Source organism: Myxocyprinus asiaticus, chromosome 36 (genome assembly GCF_019703515.2).
Source record: "Myxocyprinus asiaticus isolate MX2 ecotype Aquarium Trade chromosome 36, UBuf_Myxa_2, whole genome shotgun sequence".
Lineage (NCBI taxonomy): Eukaryota > Metazoa > Chordata > Actinopteri > Cypriniformes > Catostomidae > Myxocyprinus > Myxocyprinus asiaticus.
Genome location: NC_059379.1, coordinates 12,494,666 through 12,514,803, shown reverse-complemented (window position 1 = coordinate 12,514,803; position 20,138 = coordinate 12,494,666). Strand labels below are relative to the sequence as shown.

Sequence of the window (20,138 nt, the reverse complement as noted above, 5' to 3'; positions counted from 1 at the left end):
AACTCTTACATGAAGGTCTGGAGATTAAAAAACTCCCCATACTGTCCATTCTGGGTTCAAATCCCCAAATGGTTTACATTAATTTATCCTTTTTTAATAAAGTAAAATTGCAACTCTATGTCAGTGGATGTACAACAGGTACGGGGTATCATTTGGTTCTATTTTAGTTAAATATCTATTTGTTTTTAAATGTTTTATTATTCAGTGAAACAGGATGGGACCCACCATTTTAGTTTTCATGGGGGTCCCTTAACTATTATGGCGGGTCCCCAAACCCAACACTAGTTACATCATTGATCAAAGGAGTGAGACATCCCTTGATCCATTCTGTGTCATCAATTCCAAAGCCTTAACAAAATCTCAGACTACAAACAAACACTCTAACACCAATCTCAAGCATATGCAAAAGCAAACATACATGCCACATACATTTCCCGGCAAATCTATATGAGGTGCAGCCCCATCGGATTATCAAACAGAATAGGACCATTAGCTCTCACAGCTTTCATATATTGACCTAGTATGAAAATCAAATTACAGCAGACTGTTCAAGGCTTAATATTTATGTCCCAGTTCTCTATTCAGGCTCCCTGTAGGAAGAGATGATGAGCTCCAGCCTGTCTGTAATTGAGAAGTGTTTCCAGGTCAGTGTGTGTGCCACTGTGCTCCAGTGTGTGTGAAAGGGGATATTTACTCTCTGAATGGGGGATGAATGGAGTTACAACTCTATTTACCAAAGCCTGTATAAGCTGCTCAACTAATCTGCTTCACAAAGCCAAGTCGAATCCAAAAGGATTCAGGCACAGAATTACAAAGTTAAATTGTTCTTTTATGCTGTGCCACTGCCCTGGCCATTTGTCTTTCTTTCTCCCCCTTACAACCTGTTCTCATCCTCTTCTGAAAAGATATAGAGGCGCCCCCCCCCCCCAAACACTTTTATCCTTCACATTTATCCTTCACTTTTTTCCACACACAAGGAACTGATGGAAAGCATTATACTGTCTTCTGATCTTTAAAACATGTATTGCTAAATCAATTCAGCCTCAGTCTCTGACACGGAGTTGCCTCTCTAATGGAACATAAAGCTCTTTTGGCTGAAGGACTTTTATTTCTCTGTTTTGTTTTGTATTTCATCTTATTTCATTTATTTATTTCACTGTCTGCTTTTATTTAGAATGGTTCGCTCTCTGCCAAAACATTACAGTATTTTAAGCCATTGCTTTAGTTGCTTTTTTATCACATTTTGTTTTGTGACGTTATTGGCAGTTTTGAGTATTCTAATGGCAATTTGTGGTCACAAGAAGTATAGTATGTCACCCTTTCAGTGTCACACAGAATCCAAAATCTAAAATCTCTTATTTAGCTTTTTTATATATAGCTTTTGTGATACTGACATATGACAAAGTTACAACCTGCAGTGATGAGTTCATTGCATTTTATGACACCTTTGAATTAAGTACAGGTGAAGAAAATATAGAAATGAGTAGAAATGAGAGCAATTATACAGTAGCGAGTGACAAGTTAAAGGGATAGTTCACCCAAAAAATGTCAATTCTGTGATTCACTCACCCTCGTAATATTTCAAACCAGTATGACTTTATTTCTTCTGTGGAACACAGAAGTTAGGCACAATAAACCTCAGTAACCATTCACTTTCATTGCATCTTATATTTATTTTATTTGTATTTTATATTTTATTATTATGTATTATTATTATTATTATTATTATTATTTTATATACAGTTATGATTGCTTGGTATAGTCCCTGACGTAACAGAATTTTTCTATAAAAAGAATGATCCGTTATGTGTGCTGCATGGATATGTATTTAATGTATTTATTGCTGTGTACCAAGGGCATAGATTTGGCTTGATTTGGTTTTTTTGAAGGGCATTTACATGTTTCCATTGATCATGGTATAAATATTGTGGGGGGTTGTACTTGCGGGGGGTTGCCTGCCCCCATTCCCTCCTGGATTCTATGCCCCTGCTGTGTTTTAAAGCAAATTGCTGGGCAAATAGACTTTAGTGAGTTGCTATTTTCTTTTTGCTTGTGAGTGATGGTTGTTTTATTGTTGTGTTGGTGTTTTTTTTTTTTTTTTTTTTTGTGGCACACTTCAGTTCTTTGTTATTTATGCCTTTTTACTGTCCAAATAATTAATCAGCTCCGACACAACAGGAAAAGAAACAGCTTTTAATTACTTATGATGAAATAACAAATTATGTTGGCCTTGTTCCTAAAGATACTGGAGCCAGTGCATGGTAATTTATTACAGACAGAGAGAGAGACAGTGTGGGAGGCAGACAGGGAGCTATGAGATATGAGCTCTGTAGGGATGTAATCAATACACATGCTTTGTTCATGTGTGTGCGTGTGTTGGTGTGTGTCTGTGTAATTGCGTGAGATCTATTGCAATCCATCAATACCTGCTCTAAAGGTTGAGTGTCAGTGTGCAATGGATACTCACACACTTATGCACTTACATATCAACAAAAATGAATGCATAACACACCTAAAGAATCATCTGGTGTCTACATGTAAATTAATCGAAGGAATAGTTCACCCAAAAATGAAAATTCTGTCATTTCTTTTTCACTTTCATACCTTTCCAAACCTATGTTAATTTCTTTCCTGCTTGCTTTGAACATAAAAGGAGCTGTCTAGTATGCCCAAGTTGCTGTTCTCCGTACTAAGACTGTCTCTGGTCCCCATCCACTTTCATTGTATGGAAAACAGCAGCTTGGACATTGTGCTAAACTTCTCATTTTGTGTTCCACAGAAGAAAGTAAGTTGTACATGTTTGGAACATTTACATTTATTCATTTAGCAGACACTTTAATCCAAAAGTCACTTACGAATGATAACAACACAAACACAATCAATTTATCCAAAGGAGAACACAATACAAATAGTGCTACATACTCAATTTCCTAAATGAATATGGAGTTCTTCTACTCATATTTAGAGTAGACTTCACTCACATCAAAGACCTAGGCTCTAAGAGGCAGTGATGTGATCCACAACACAATTCAGTGCAAATACAAATTGACAATTTATTAAAAAAGACAAATGAACTCAAGCTTTTCTTGGTTGAAACAGAAATATAATGGGCCAAAAATAAATTGGAAAAAGTAATTGTCCTGCTACCCAGGTAGTGTATGTTTTAGAGGGCTTATCTGATTCTGTTGGGGTTGAAACAGTGAAAATAGTTTCTCCACAGAAGAACAGTAGATCTTCAGGCTGGACAGCCTTGGAACAATCATCACAGAATCACTGGGACAGGCTCACCATCTTGAATTCAATTAACCACGTGGAAGGAGAGACCATAGGAGAAGAAAAAAACACATCTGCACATACTGTACACAGTTTTGTAATCAGTATCAAACACTCAATAAAAACATGTTTTTTTTTTTCATACAATCTTAACAAGAGACCTCTTTTTCTTTAATTATCTTCCATCGATTTGGATGAATATGGTTTGATATCATGAATGACGTTCATGACAAAATATATGATAAAGATTTAACATGAAACTCTGAATTAAATCAATTAATTTGAACAATATATTATTTTACTTGATAATATTCATGAATAAAGTATTTTAACATGTGAAAGTTATGATATTTAGTTTGATTAAAAAAACAAAAAATGAAATAAAAAAAAACATAATTAACCAAATCAATTATGCATTTTGATTCACATACAAAATGGCACTTGCAGCACACATTTCAAGAAAGGATCACATATGGACATCATTATGATCGCACTGACTGGTTTTAAAGCAGTTTTGTAAAGGATGTATATAGTACAAAAAAGAAAATTCTCCCATCATTCACTCACATTCATGCCATCCCAGATGTTTATGACTTTCTTTTTCTTTCTTCTGCTGAACACAAAGAATTTGAAGAATATCTCAGCTCTGTAGGTCCATAGAATGCAAGTGAATGGTGATCAGACATTTATAGTTCCAAAATCACATAAAGGAAACATAAAAGTAATCCATATTACAAATTGAAGTCCTTTTTTTACCCTAAATCTCCACTTTCACTTTTACATTTGAAAATCAAATATGGTGCCTGTTTAGTTTCACTTTCACATCTGAAAGTGAAAGTAAAAGTGGAGATTTAGAGTAAAAAAAAAATATACTTAAATATTGTTCTGTTACTCACCCATACCTATCATATCGCTTCTGAAGATTTAACCACTGGAGTCTTATGGATTCCTTTTATGTTTGCTTTATGTGATTTTTGGAGCTACAAAGGTCTGATCACCATTCACTTGTATTGTAAGGACCTACAGAGCTGAGACATTCTTTTGAAAATCTTTGTTTGTGTTATGCAGAAGAAAGAAAGTCATACACATCTGGGATGGCAAAAGGGTGAGAAAATGATGAGAATTTTCAATTTTGGGTGAACTATCCTTTTAAATCATGAATTGTATTGATGAACTTAAAACACACCATAGCTCGTAAAAATGATAGAAAATAAAGAAAATACAAGGCTCCTTTGATGGATTACATCTGGGAAACTTAAGAACACACTGTAAATTAGATGGATTTCATAAAAATAAAACAATATTTAGCGAAATATCAATGAAAATAACCTTTTTGCTTTGATTCTATGAGCAGCAACTTCACGTGGCAGCTCATAAAATCTCCGAACAATTAAGATGCGAAAGCGCACACTCTACAGGGTGTAAGGAGAACCACACCCATTTCACTTCAAATTAACCCTTTTTGGCAATGATTATATTGATTGGGTAACAAACAACATTAGGGTGAGTAAATTATAAGATAATTTTCATTTTGGGTGAACTGTCCTTTTAAACTGATGATCATCTGTCTTTTGTTTTAATATTTCACTTTTATCAATTTGGCTGCAAGCACAATTTATTTAGAATTTCAAGTAAAAGAGATAAAAAATTAAAATAAAATAAAAACATATCATAGCTGTGAATAAGACTGAATAAGCTGTGAATGTTTGTATGCATGCTTGCTGAGTTTGGTGGATGGACACAAATGCTCTCAGGGTTTTGTTGACATACAGAGACCTCTGTTTTTCACTGCCACCCCGTGATCCTGTTTTCAGGCAAGTGAAGCGAAATACCTCAGAAATGAATTCTCACTGTGTCGGTAGTGAACTGGATTTCCCTGAGGACTTCCTGTGTCTCTTGTTTTCACTTCTACTCTTGACCACAGAGGGAAACACTCGGAATGGAATTAGACACTTCCCCACAGAGAACTACTGCCTATCTCAGAGATACAGACACCAACATGCAGTGAGAGAGAGAGAGAAAGAGAGAGAATGGGGATGAGATGTGAGGAAAGAAAGGTTGAATGTCATTTTTTAAAAGAGAAAAAGAGAAGGGAAGGATCAGAAGAGAGTCAAGCAAAGGTAAATGGAAAATGAAGGGGTACAGAAGCACACTTTGGTATGATTTGATAGAGACTCTGTCCAAAACCGAAGGCAAGTACCTTATTTCTTAGTTAGTCAATGACTTCACAGGCAGCATTTTTGTATTAAGCTTTCACCTAAGGAAAACCCTGCTGAAAAAATAAATAAAATTGTTATTATAAATTATTTACTGTGTATTATAGCATTATCACTGAAGCTAGAGTGCTGTATGGCCCTATATCAGCACGGCTGTGATTCTGACACTGGTAATATCACAGCCGTGCTGATTTAGGGCCATACAGCCAGGGGTTAAATTGGGCCGGTACGGTCTGGAACGGCGTTCTGGCACCTTCGATTCCAAAAAGAAAGAAAAAATTGCTTGTTTGTCAATCAATTCCATTTGCGGTTTTTGTTTGATCTATTTGACACATTCTGTCTCTATTAAGCGAGTGCACTTGTTCAAAAATATGTCAAATTCATTGTGCTTCACTCTTGTCAGATGGGGACGCTGGTAGAAGCAGCATATACGAGAGCGGCACAAGACAATGTGCCCCCGCATACAGATGCGCATTCAGCTTCTGTCTCGCACCGTGGTTCGATCTCCTTTTCATAGAAATTGCATAATATGGAAATAATAAACTGCTCACCCGTTTCTTAGATCCACAGATATGCAGTAGCGAGTTTGCTTAGTTTATTAAAAAGCTACCCGAAATAGGATTGAATCTGGAATCAGTCACATCCAAAGCAACATCAGTATAGATAAAATATCATACAACTTGAGATCAAAACACCACATGGCCAACACTGTAAAAGGTTTCAATGTTATACTTATGTGTGTCCTCCATTTTGTTTTATTCAGTATTTATTTTTGTTTTTTTTTCTTTTGAAAAAAAAAAAAAAGGTTTCTAGCAAATATTCAGTGGGATTCACTAGTGAAAATTTATATATTTTAAACTTTTAATTTTAATGCAATTAAAATTATAATTTAATGCAAATGTTTTCATTACAAATTATATTATCAGAATAATTTGAGTAAAAAGTTGTTTGTAGAAAGTGTTTGTTTGCCCAGTTAAGAACAATGTGCATTTACTATTAAACTGTAACATAATCAGTGCTTGAAGTGGGGCGGTATGCAGCGGTAACAAGCACCTGCACTTATCTAATTTTGTCTAATTTTGTCGCCAGTTTTTTCTTGCATACCACCAGTTCTCAGAGTCTCCCGGTACAATGTAATATCTTTATTTAATGTAAGTCAGTGATTTGATGAGGCCAGGCAATCACTTTTATCTGACCATCCAAATGATTTTGGTAAAATCGTGGCGGTAAACATCCGAGCTCTCTCTGCGCAAAACTCAGTGGTGAGTTTAACAACACTCGATATGTGCAACAGCATCGGCGGTCATCAAGCGATCTGTGGTCCAGGGGCCGGTTGCACCAGCTGTGCGTAAGTTACAACTAAGCCTAGTTGTGGCGTAAATGGGCACTAAGTCACAATTTACGCACTACTAAATATTTGAGTGTTGCACCATTAAACTTAGGTAGGACTACGTATAAACTAAATAGTTACGGAAGACTCCGACCAGGAGTAATGGTTGGAATAAAAAAGCAGAATAATATTTTATGACATCAATGACCTCATGTTTTGCGTGACAGGCATCAATAATTTCGACATACATTATGATGTTGACATTTACACTCGTTTTACATTTACGAGAGAGAGAGAGAGAGAGAGAGAGAGAAAAAAAACTTACTTTTAAGCAGCTCTTCAGCATGAAACAGTTCTAACAGTGCAGTTTTCAGGGTGTCAAGTTTCAACACATTCAAAATATATATATAGGATATTAAAATGAATAAATGTCTGTTTTTCCAGCCTGTTGCATTAATATTTATTTATCACCCCTTATTTATTTTAGATACAGTTCCTATAATATTGTTATTTACACAGGGCAAATATACTATTTATCAAATCTACTTTTATTACGTATCATATTTTAATGGGGATATAATTTATTACAGCTGACAGTTACGTGAGCAAACAAGGTTTGAACATCAACTCTAACAAGATATAACTAAAATGCATGGCTTTTTACCATTTCTGTGTACAAATATGAAGGCTGCTTACTGGATAAATACAGGTAAACGTCATAATATGCGACTACGCATTACTTTACGGAGAGCTCACAACCTACTAGTTAAGTCTTGCATTAAGAACAGGTGGTGCAACCAAATTAAGCTCTGACTTAGTTACAAACTAACTAGTAGTTACTAAGCCCTTAGTGTGAACTTTACGTCCTAACTTACGTGAGACTTTATCCACAGCTGGTGCAACGCTACCCAGTTCCGTAGGAGCGCGCATGTTTGAGCTTGTCTGGACATAGTTCAGTAACACTGTTTAGCTGCTGGGTGCAGTTAAAACTACAGACTTAAAAAAAAAACGTCAAAGCTGTTACAGAAGTGATGTCAGCTCATATGCACAACCTTTTTTCACAAAAGATAAATCGATGATGAAAACCAAACCTTCAAATAAAATACACATGAAAATGTGCACACGATTGCAAGTGTGATATTACTTTTATACAACAGTTCAACAAACAAATAGATAAATAAGGAAAAAAAATATAGACTGTCACAAAAAATGTTACTTGTGCATGGAACTACTTTCTTAGGCCACGGATCAGGATCTGCTATTGCTAGATCAAAAGATGCGCACAAGCCTCAGTTGTTCAATAACATCACTTAAGAACTAACAATTGCTTGGGCTGTTTCTTACAAGTTATTGGAGAAACAAGTGTATGTGTGTTTTAGAGAGAGAGAGAGAGAGCGAGAGAGCGAGAGAGCGAGAGCTGCCGGTCTCAACACAAGAGTAATTTACTATAGAAACCGTACTTTCCTCTGCCATGTTGAGTGTTTACATCTCCTCCCAATGGAGAATCTCCAGTAAAAGTTATGTCTTTCAGCTGTGATAAACCTTAATTCTGAAGCTGTTATTTCCAGTCTACTGGTCTGTTGGCTGGTTTTAGAGGAATTATGGGCTCTTTTCAGCTGATAAGCCTGGAAGACCAGTTTTAATCAGCTAAAATCAGCTGGACTAAGCTCAGAGACAAGGTTAAACCAACTAAGACCAGCTTGGCTAGGCCTAGAGACCAACTTCAATAAACTGAAACCAGTTTGGCCAACTTGTTAACAGTTAAGACCATCTTATCCAGGCTAAGAAACCAGATTAAACCAGCTAAGACAAGCTTGGCAAGGCTGAGAGACTAAATTAAACCAACTAAGACCAGCTTGGCCTGGCTGAGAAACCAGGTTAAACAAGCTAAGATCAGCTTGGCCAGGCCGAAAGACCAAATAATTAAACCAGCTAAGACCAGCTTGGTCAGGCTAATAGCCAGGTTAAACCAATTAAGACCAGCTTGGACAGGCTGGGGGACTAAATTAAACTTGCTAAGACCAGCTTGGCCAGGCTGGGAAACCAGCCTTAATCAGATAAGACCAGCTTAGCCATGATGTTAGACCAGGTTACCAGCTAAGACCAGCTTGGCCAGGCTAAAGACCAGGTTTTATCAGCTAAGTCAGAGACTATTTAGCAGAGACGGGCAACTTCTATTAAAATGAATGGGAGAAATTGAAAAACCTAACGGTCAACAGATGTAAAAAGGAAGTCCCACCTTACAGGTGTAAGAGCCAGTTACCTTTTATATACAGACATCACCTGTTAATCAACTTGAGAACGTGTAGCCTATGCACATTAGCTATACAAGCCGAGAAAATTTTGCTTTTTAGTGTAATCTGAGGTAAAGGAGCACAATTTATGATACCAGTGCTGTAAGATTTTACTGCTGATTTGAAATATTTTCTTTGATCGAAATCTTCACCAACCATTTTGGAGATTTCGGTCTTTCCCCGTTCAAGTAGATAGGAACCGCACTTGTATGCCGCTTGTTTACACAGAAAAATAGCTGCACGGGAACATTCCAAAGATGGCCTCCGAGTGGACTGACTTGCTAAAAAGACTTTGCCATGTCCAGCTTGGCCAGGCTAGGAGACCAGCTAGACCAGCCTAAATTAGCTAAAACCAGCAAGCCAGCTTAGGCTTGTTTTTAAAGATTTTTTAAAGATATTTTCAGCAGTTACTTGTTTCAGACAGACTTCCACGGCACCATAATCAGCTAATGATCTTAAACAAATCTGAGAGAGATCTGGAAATAACCATGCAAGTATTTAGTCAATACAACACTTATTTCTTGGTAGAAATGAGTTATCAATTGAAAAACAATGGAAAAAATTGTCATTAGTAAATTAATTTGCTTCTTTCTGCAGTGCTGCTTCCAAATCGACCTGATGAAGTCATCTGAGTAGACAACATAAGAAGCAATGGCAGCATTTTTCAGCTTTCAGCATTCAGAACGAATGAGATGAATGAGACAGAGAGGCATTCAATTGCAGTGATAAAGAGTGCTTTTTTTCAATAAACACATTAGCTCTATATTTCAGATTAATGTTAACAATTAAATGACACATAGGAACAACACTTTTATCAAGCCCCGTGGATATGGATGGGGCACTATGCATATTTAATCTAAATAGCCCGCAATAGAGGCCATTACGGCCGTGTAATGCTCTAACAGGGTCTTTTGTGCCGAGTGCTGCATTTGCTCCCTGGGGCCTCTTGTTTGGTTCTATACTGTATGTTTCTGCATCCAAAGAAAAGTTGCAACATTATCATCTTTCCCTGTTTTCTTCTCAGCGTGGTCCATTTCTTTCATTACTCATCAAGGTGAAGTGCTTTCTTGATCGCCCAAATTTTTCTCTGAATAAGAATGTGATTTCAAGCCACCTGCTTTCACATACACTCAGCCCGGTCTGCCTTAGTTCAGTCGATTTGAAATTAACAGTGACATCAGGCCCACTTCCTCTCCAGGTCAGACAAACAGAATGATTTATTCTTCTCATCCTCCTATCAGACTGAGCTGTATCTAATCAGAAAGGGTTAACAGGACTCGATTTCCTCTGGAAAGGGTGCCGTGGCGGGTTTACGGTTAATGTATGCCTTATGTGTTTGCGATGCCATGTTTATGCATTCACTTGAGGCCGAGGTGTGTAAAGAACCTCTTTTTTTGCTTTGTTTTCCATAACTAAGTGTTGAAACACTGAAGCTTGTGTGTTTGTGTGTGTGCTCCATATGTTATGGCAGATCCACTTCAGCAGCAGTGTAGCATGAAGTACGGTTGCCGTACTTGCAGTTTCCAGTGGAGGATTTGGTGGTTTTTGTGAGGTTCTGAGCTTATCTGGACCCCACAGGTTCCTTTACTGTGCCTCAGTCCTCTTGCACTTTATCATAACAAGGGCATACAAAAACAATTTAAGTCCAACTACACAAACATATTCAGAAAAACAAGGAATTTCAGTGCAATGTGAAATGTAAATGGGGAGCTCAACCTCTTTGTTACGGTAGACAGGGTTTCGTTCTTAATTCAAATGAAATTTTTAATACCACTGTAATTTTGAGGCTTAAATTCTAAGCCACATGCCTCAAACTTGTTGTCGCTGTCTCTCATCCGCAGGAATCAAACACCTGTGTGGTTGCAGTGAGACCTCACCTCTGCTCAGCCACAGCTGTACATGGAGACCCCCAGCTGGGCAGGTAAGTGTGTGTTTGAGGAGGTCATGGCCTCCTTTATGAGTCGCTGAGTGTGTCAGTGTAGTGTTTGGGGGAGTAGGTGTGGAGACAACAGGATCTCAGTGTTACTCGTATGTGAAGTGTGGTTCTATCACAAATATGTTTTCGTACATTTTGATAGACACTGAAATGTACAAAATATGTCAACGTATTGACAACATGTAATATGTGAACTCTTTTACATATGAACAAGTTTAGAGATATGTAAATGTTTTCAAATCTTTTGAGGTACATCGATTATTGAATTCATTGAATTCATTGGGGTATTTTATAGTGTTTATAGTAAAAGTGATATATAAATATGTTTAACATCTTCATATTTACTTAACACAGATAATATATTTACCTACTTTGACATGTATAGTGGTTTCATTCAAGAATGGCCATAATCATTGTGACCGCACACACACACACAAATCAGTAAATCAGTACATTGTAACATTGACAGTGTTTCACTTATATTTGTTACTTGCTGAGCTTTGATAACAATTATGTTCAGCCATACAAAAAGTTTTCGGTGTACATTTCACTATCTATCCAAGCATATAAAAATGAACATATGTACTTTATGTATAAATACCTACAAATATTAATGAAATCACCCATGAGGTAGAAGAAGGAATTTTCTGCTGTAAATGTGGTTGCAGGAATGAAAGGTGGTGCAAGCAAAGGTTTGATTGAAGTCAGAGTCTCCCTCTTCAATTGTTGAGGTGGATTTAATATTTTTGCACAATTTACATCTAGTGTCTCTCACTATATGTATCCTATACCATCCTCATCTGTTGTATGTCTCAATGTCATCATTGTTTCCAGTATATCTGGGGTATACTAGTGGGTTTTTCTAGTTGTTTTGTCACTTATTATTAATAATCCCTTGTTGCAATGGTCAATATGGTATATACTGTGTATATATATATATATATATATATATATATATATATATATATATATATATATATATATATATACTGTATATTCTTTTTTTCAGTCAAATAATGACATTAGTAAGTAACAAAACAGAGAAAACCAATCAAAATTGAATTAGGTCATACCTGTGCAGTTGGCTGGTGGAAGTGCAAACTAACTATGGAGTTGTTGATTGCACTTTATTTTACGGTATGTGCACTTTCAATATACTTACAGTGTACTTAACCAAGAAAGTACTGAGAAATATTAGGTAACTACATGTACTTAATATGGGTTAAGGTTAGGGTTGGGTTTCCTAGAAATAGGTTCCTAGTGCAGGTACCTAGAATTATTGTAGTTGTTATTATACTGTATAGTACTTAAATGTAGAACAGTACTGTAAAATAAAGTGCTAAAGAGTTGTTAGATAGCAATCACCTGTGTGTGACCACATTGATAAATGATTTAGAATGTAAAAAAAAAACAAAAAAAAACAAATCTAAATATTATTATTTAAAAATATCACAAATGTCTTCACATCACAAAGAAATATCAATTTAAATTATACTAGCCTAAGACTGACCATCTGTGTTTATATTTGGATACAATAATAGGCCTACCAGCTTACAGTATAAAAGTGCCATTTTTTGTGTTGTAACATCATAACGTAACATGGATAAAAAGAACGAAAAGCAATGGTTGTTAAAATTACATGCTACTTTATTGTGAATCAGCTCATGCAAATACTGTCAGCTTTCTTAGCAATGCAAATCTTTCTGATAGGACTGAAATGACTGTGTCAGTAATATGGGTTCTGTGTGCATGTGTCCTTTAGAGCTGTACATGAGGGTGTGTGACTTTAAAAGTAGAGTGGAGAGGATAGGGCCAGAGTGAGGGAGTGAGAGAGGAGTGGTTTAAGTAGTGCTGACGACAGGCCTTTGATTCTGAGCATGCCCATTAGAGGGAGCCATAAATCCTGGGCTCTCTGGACTGCCTGTGTCAGCAGTCCATAGAATGAATTGATATTAAACGCGACAAAAAGCCTCTTTAATTCTGCCTCCACCAGCCGCTCTCTCTTTCTCTCTCTCTATCTCTCCATTCCTTCTCTCTGTCTCCCCCTGTTCTGGACGGTAATTGAAAAGAGGGAGAAAAAAAAATAAAAACGCAGTGAAGCCAAGCCTGTCATCATAAAAACATCTGCAATTACATCCACTCTATTCATTATTTATGAAAGTCATTAATTAAATATTACTCACGAATAGCAAAAGCGTTTTCTCCCTTTTTTGCCCCCATGTTGTCTTTGAAATAGCCACATTTTCTGCCAGACATCACAATATGGTATGCAGTAAACATTTATATTTAGGCATTAAAAAAAAATAGTTCTTAATACATGCTGTGCCCAAGCCCTTTTCACCTGTCCCGTGAATCCGGAGGGCTCGAAGTGGCCCTTACTTCCTGACAACAAATAAGGCGGAAATCTTAAGGCAGAAATCTGTCACCTCAAGCCTTAGTGCTGAAATAATTGAGATTCTTGGTTTTCTTTCAGGCAAATGGGATATTTAAAAATCACCCCTTTTCTCATATTTATTGCACTGTCAAAAAATAGCCCATAAGGAGAGGAGGAAGTGCTGTCACAAGATGACATCACCCCCACACATGATGTGCTAAAACGGTAAGCAGTGGGATTTCAGGTGCCAAATTGCTAAGTTAGACCTGTTATTCCCAAAATTGTAAAGATGAGGAACGATACATCAAACGAGGAGCTCTGTGGCGTAACGCTCTTTTAAAATGAGCAGAATGACATTCTAAGTGGGGCGCTGAGCTGCTCTGCGTGCACCAACCAGCATCAGGTGCTGCTGTTGTAACTCTTTCACTTAGCGGGGCCTCTACGTGGAGGCTCTCAGCCCATACAAGGGACCACTCTTACGATGCGGGAGTGATGGATTGAGTTGGGGAAAGCCATCATCTGGTTGTGCATGCTCATGCTGAGCGAGGTGGGCCCCGCGTGATTAATTATATTTGCCTGGAGTCATCGAAAGCTGGATTTAAGTATTTCATATTTAAAGTAACATTTGTCTTTATTGTTCACAGCGAGAGAGACATTAGTCAAATTCAGCCACATCTCCGCAGATGGTGATGCTCCAACCCTCCGAGCACGCTGTATAACAGTGCGGTTGTCTGACTCTCAGTTCTACAAATTATTCATGCAATTTTTGCCCATTTTGTCTGATTATCTACAAATCTCACTCACGACTGAGTTTATCATCCTGCCAAAATCATTTATTCTGCAGTAGTATTTCCGCTGAGTAAATGTTTGATGAATTGCTGTCATTATTCCTTTTTTTAAAGTGCAAATATATTCTGGCAAATATAGGGCTTTGTTTATTACAGTAATTTCACAAAAAAAGGTTTCAAGTTTATTTCGATGTTAAATTAGGCCTAAAAACACACGAGTATCCAGTTTGGAACCTTCTCAAATTTATTATGCCTACAAAAATTCCTCAAATATTGTGGTGGATCACATTAAATAATTATTATTAATATATTATAAATATAAATAATTAAAAAAATGTATATATATATTTTTTATAATTGTTCTGAAAGATACAATTTCTGAAGGAAATAGGGCAGGGCTGTGGAATATTTTATCCATCAAGAACTGATAGGCAAACATTATCCAGGTAACAGTGAAACAATTAAGTTGTTTCAAAGCAAGTGCAAATTATTAAAGATAAGTTCAGGAACAAGTACAAATGGGTTCAAGTACAACCTGGTCTCACAACAAGTCATATTAATAAAACGAGATGACTCTTTTGCTCCTGTAGAAAAATAAATAAACCAATGAACAGTGTTATGTTTTTGAAGGTTAACCCCAAACCTAAACCTAACCATAAAGTCTAATTTATTACCTAAATGGTAAACCTTGCCATGATTTTAATAGAAGAATCACTGTGTACCATGGAAGAAAGAGAGACACTGGGGTTTGAAGGAGTGTTCTTACGATTTTTCCTTAGTTTTAACCCTAACTCTAAACCTAAACCTAACCTTAAGTGGGGTAAAAATGTAATGTTAGAGGGTAAAATACAACCTCTGAATCACGCTCGTCATAAAGTATTACACCTTACCCAAGCGCTAATCCATTATGTTATTAAGAAAAAACATTTGTGTACCACGGACGAAAGATGACATTGGGGTTTAGAACGAGACGAGGGAAGCATAACGTGTTATTGACTTAAATTACATTAGTCTTTTGTACTGCATAAATCAGTGTGGAATGAGTAACCAATTTTATTCACAGATGTTTCCTTTCTTAATGTAAAGTGTTGGATAGAGGGCTAGCTACAATTTTATGCTGGTATTGTATCTATTTGAAATTCTGTTGGTTGGTTAGTCTCTAGGTAAATATTTTTTTATTATTTTTTGTATGACTATGTATTGTAGTCATTCAATACCTTACAATTTTGCCATCTACGTATTATTACGAGTTGTTGTGAGATTATCTTGGTATTTACAGACAATTTTGATTTCATGTTGACTTTATGGCTTAAAGGAATATTTGACCCAAAAATGGGTAACCCAGCTTTTGTCATAATGCCTCAGTCAATTGATTTCCATCCAGTGAAAGTGAATAATGGCTGATCATTTTGCCTAACATCTTATTTTGCATTGCACTTCAGAAAGAAAGTCATAGGAGCTTAGAGAAACATGAGGGTGATTAAATAATGAAATAATACAAAATTTCAGGTTGAACCATTCCTGTAAAGAAGTCGTAAGGGCCATCTCAATTTTTGAGTTCTGCATTCACAAGACGACGCTTCATTGACAGAATGGACAGAATAAAGGAGAAATCCCTTGTGACAACTGAGTAATAAGATGAAATGATAGAGATGGCTTGAGTCTGGCACTGGTATTTTGTAACTGAAAACGCTCTGAACTCAGCATTAAACTGACCATCTGATCCAAGACTAACAAAGATACTCAAGGTCAGACACTCACTCCTCTCTCTCTCTCTCTCTCTCTCTCTCTCTCTCTCTCTCTCTCTCTCTCTCTCTCTCTCTCTCTCTAAAATAGTGTTCCTTAAATTGCTTAGCAAAGCATAATTTGTGCACTGTATTTCCTTCAGTTCACATAAATCACTCGCCTTCGATGGTCAAATAGAAAATGTACCAAAAAATGTCCAAGTTTGACTGACACAAACAGACTTACCTTCTGAGCAGAGAATCAGATCTGGTCAGATACTTTGGGAAAGCGAGGGGTGAAAGAGCAAATATTGCACCTGGCTGCCTGGCCGCTCTGTTTCTTTACGTCTGCAGATTCTACGGATCAGTCAATGCAAATCTAATTGCCAGAAAAGCATTCAATCCTAACTTGGTTACCTTGGTGGAGAGAGGCATGCACTGTATCCACTGCTGCCTGTTTGAGCTGTTTGTTTTAGGGCTAAATTGCAGTGGATAGGTTGTGTGCATATGCACTTTAAGGCAAACACACATTTGGAGTTACTCACAATCCAAACAAACCCTTACTTGGGACTTCAAAGGACAGACCATTAAAATTCATGCATTAAAATGATGAGAACCAAGAGAAATATACAAAAACTTGAGTGGAAACGAAAAGCCACCTAGAGTGCTAACTCAGTATCTGCCCTTCTTAGTCGTGCTTGCTAAGGCATGCATCACTATTACTGTTGCCCATTCTTAGGGTCTGGATTTTTCAAAAACCCTAAACCTAGTATTAAAATCTGGTGCGCAAATTGTCCCACATCATTTGTACTATAGACATAAATGATATCTCAAATCGTACTGTATATTGAAGAGAGGTGTGATCTGATGTTTCTAAGCAATTGGAATTACAGTTTTCAAATGGCGGATGATAAAACTGGAAGAAAAGTCCCCTGGATTAACATTGAAGGAGGCACCGAAGCCATATCTTGGGACCAGAATATCAGACACTTGGATGTGGTGACTGAGGCTAACATTTTGCCTAAAATCTCCTTTTGTGTTCCACAGAAGAAAGAAAGTCATGCAGGTTTTGGTGACAGTTTTAATTTTTGGGTGTGCTGTTCCTTTAATGTAGTATCCTCCACTCATATGCTGTTTTATATGCCTTGCTGATATATGCCATTGTAAACACTATTGAGGGCAATCTCTGCAACTCTTTGAATATAAAGAGGCTTTTCTCTCATGCTCACCCTTACTAGTGCTCTTCAAATGAGGGCTTTCTAATCGTAATTACACCCGGGACTGTTTGGCTTGTATCAGCTCTCATCAGGAGCCCCTCTGGCCAAATCACAGGAATCACATCAGAATTGCAATGACACGCCTTTAATTAGATAGTTTTGATGTTTTAAAATGCTTGTAGGACAGGGCTGGGAGTTCTTTGAAGAATGGTGACATGACACTGAAAGATGTTTCTCTGTCAGTCACTGCGAGGAGGTGCAAGCTGAGTTAATCTTAGCTTGCATGCTATTCCCTGTCATACTGATGAGAAATGATTGCGATGTGGTTGACATACCATGATAAGTAGCCTATGATACATTATAGTCCGTGATCATTTTGGTAGTAGCCGCAGCGTTATAGCCAGGATTACTCAATATTAAAGAAATTTCATTTCCCAATGCCAATATTCAGTATCATGATATTAAAGCCCTAGTTCCCACCAAAAATTGTCTTTATTTATTCACCCTGCTGTTGTTCCAAACCCATATGGCTTACTTTCTTCAATGGAACACAAAATGAGATTTTAGGCAGTGTTAGTCTCAGTCCCCATTTACTTTCAAAGCATCTTTTTCTTTACCCATACTATGAAAGTGAAGGTTGAACAAGGCTGCCATTCTGCCTAAAATATCCTTTTGTGTTCCACAGAAGAAAGAAAGTCAAACAGGTTTGGAACAACGTGAGAATGAGCAAAAGATGACTTTTTTTAGATTTATTTTTTTATGGTGGAATTATCACTTTAATAAATGTATAAAGATAAGTATGGAGGTAAAACCCACCTGTAGTTTTAGCCTAAAGCAAGTGATTCGCGCTGTTTCTTGCAGAAATGTGCTGGGCTTTTTCTACTTTCACAACCTGTCACAGTAATAGGATTAGTCTAAGCTATGTGTTTCCTTTTAGTTAATTTTCTCTCCACTCTTAGAGATGTTTCTCCACTAGTTCCTCATAAAAAATTAACAGAAAAAAAAAAAAAATGTAATGATAATCACATAGAAGTGTTGCATTATTAAATCTGCAATGCCTGAGTGTTTGGAGAGTGCTGAGGGTGAGAGTACTCATCACACTGATTTGAGGCCTCTCAATGGAGGAACTGGGTGTTGTTTATGAGGATAATGAGCCTTTCATCTCGCCCAATACTGCGTACAATGGGCTCATTACAATTAAAATGGCTGAAAAGTAGGACTAGCTGAAGCAGGGAATGAGCATGATGAGAATTCAGTGGGAACGTTTGGAGAAATGGTGTATTAACTGGCCAGGAAGTAATTTTTAACCCTAGTTACAGCTGAATTATGTTCCATTACTGAATTGGACCTAATGCTTTTGCTGCTAAACACATTGCTCTTGAAGCTCCCTTCAGGCAGAGTGGTGGTAATGTCCACACTATTGCAAAATATGTACTGAAACAGTTTTTTTCTTCTTCCAGTTGGAATTTTCCTGAGAAATAAAGTTTCAATGGATTTTTGGCAGAATCAAGATTTTGGCATGTATGTGAACACTCCAAATTATCTCAGATGTCCATAGCTCCAGCATGGTTTCCTTATAATGTGCTTTTTGAATGTAAAACCCTCTGGTTTCACTTATTTTTTACTTTTGCTTAGTTCCAAATATGTTTGCAGTAGGGAACAACAGTTGGGTTCTGGAAGTAAAAGTCCAATTCGTTTCCTATAAAGGCTAAATAATTTTTACCGATAATTTCTATACAGTTAAAGACAGACCAACTGTGAGCTCAGAGTTTGTTAAACAATGGTATATGCTTCTGTTGCAGCCATCAGTTTGACTTATTTTAAACGTAACTTTTTAACTTCACTTTTTTCAAATTTCTGGTGAAGAGCTACACTACCTGTGAATCCTGAAGAGGAAAATCCACTTATTAGAGAATCTCTGCGAACAAACTATAGCAAATGAGATCAGCAGCGAATAACACTTTTAGAACCAAGATGTCTGAAAAAGTGGATGGGCGTTGTTAAGTTCTATTATTACAGGACTCTCTGGAATTCTTGATTCGGATTGGTCTATCTTAGCATTAAGCTGTGAAATATTTTGGAATAATGACCATTGTCTATAGCAACGCTATTTAACTGATTGCTCGTCTGGGCACTTTATACTTCCCACATACCTATGCTCATCTCTCAGATCACTCTGTGGGTTCTACAAGCAAACTAGTAAAATAATTTCAACTAACATCAATATTTCATGTCCAATTATTTATTTATTTGGTTAGTAAGCATTCATTTGGTAAATAGCCATGAATGTGAGCTTCGTGTCACTGTTCACCTGATTTTTTATTTTGTGATAATGAAAAGCTGGGACACAGTTTGTGGACAGATCCACGACTAGTCGACGCAGGACTAACATGTCAGCTACTGACAGAATTAATCGGCTAGTCGATTAATCGAGTAGTCAGTGCAACCCCTAATTATACAGACATAAACTGAAAACTTTAAACAGACTTGTCCTCTAAAAAAGAGCTCTGAACTTCTGATGAGCTTCTTGGTTGATCAGAGAGGCCCATTCCTGCCTTTGTATGCATCACTGTCTACAGGCTATAAAAGAATAATGCCGTTATTGATTTGAGCATTTCAGCTCATATGTTTCCACCTCGCCCCGCTCGGCTCCTCAGATTAATTTTTGAATCTTCGATTCATGGACGCATCATATAATGAATAGAGGTGATTCATGTCATTGCTTTAAATGCTTAAATTGATATGGTTCCCCACTGGTTGATAGCGCAACATTGGCGTGCAGTCTGCATCAGCAGTTATGTCTTACAGAAATAAATATTGATCGTCTTTAAGTGCTGCATTTTCTTTTCTCTTTTTTAATTTAATACTGCTTTCTTTTTATAGCATTATGGCGGATTTGCATAAATCTGTCTTCCAGTGTTTATAAGTTACATAGTTGCAAATCAGTTTAGGTAATAAACTACATTTAAGTTTCCCATATTGTGCT

The 20,138-nt window shown here is 36.9% G+C and overlaps 1 protein-coding gene across 6 annotated transcripts in view; it reads left to right on the top strand.

The window, feature by feature from the left end:
• The window catches only part of LOC127426893 (RNA binding protein fox-1 homolog 3-like), a 630,672-nt gene that overhangs the window by 324,293 nt on the left and 286,241 nt on the right, over positions 1–20,138 (top strand). For all 6 annotated transcript variants that reach the window (XM_051674011.1, XM_051674009.1, XM_051674014.1 and 3 more), the window contains exon 4: positions 10,955–11,034. In XM_051674011.1, coding sequence (XP_051529971.1) covers positions 11,013–11,034 — 22 coding nt within the window. In that variant the 5' untranslated portion in view covers positions 10,955–11,012. The remainder of the gene's footprint in view (positions 1–10,954; positions 11,035–20,138) is intronic.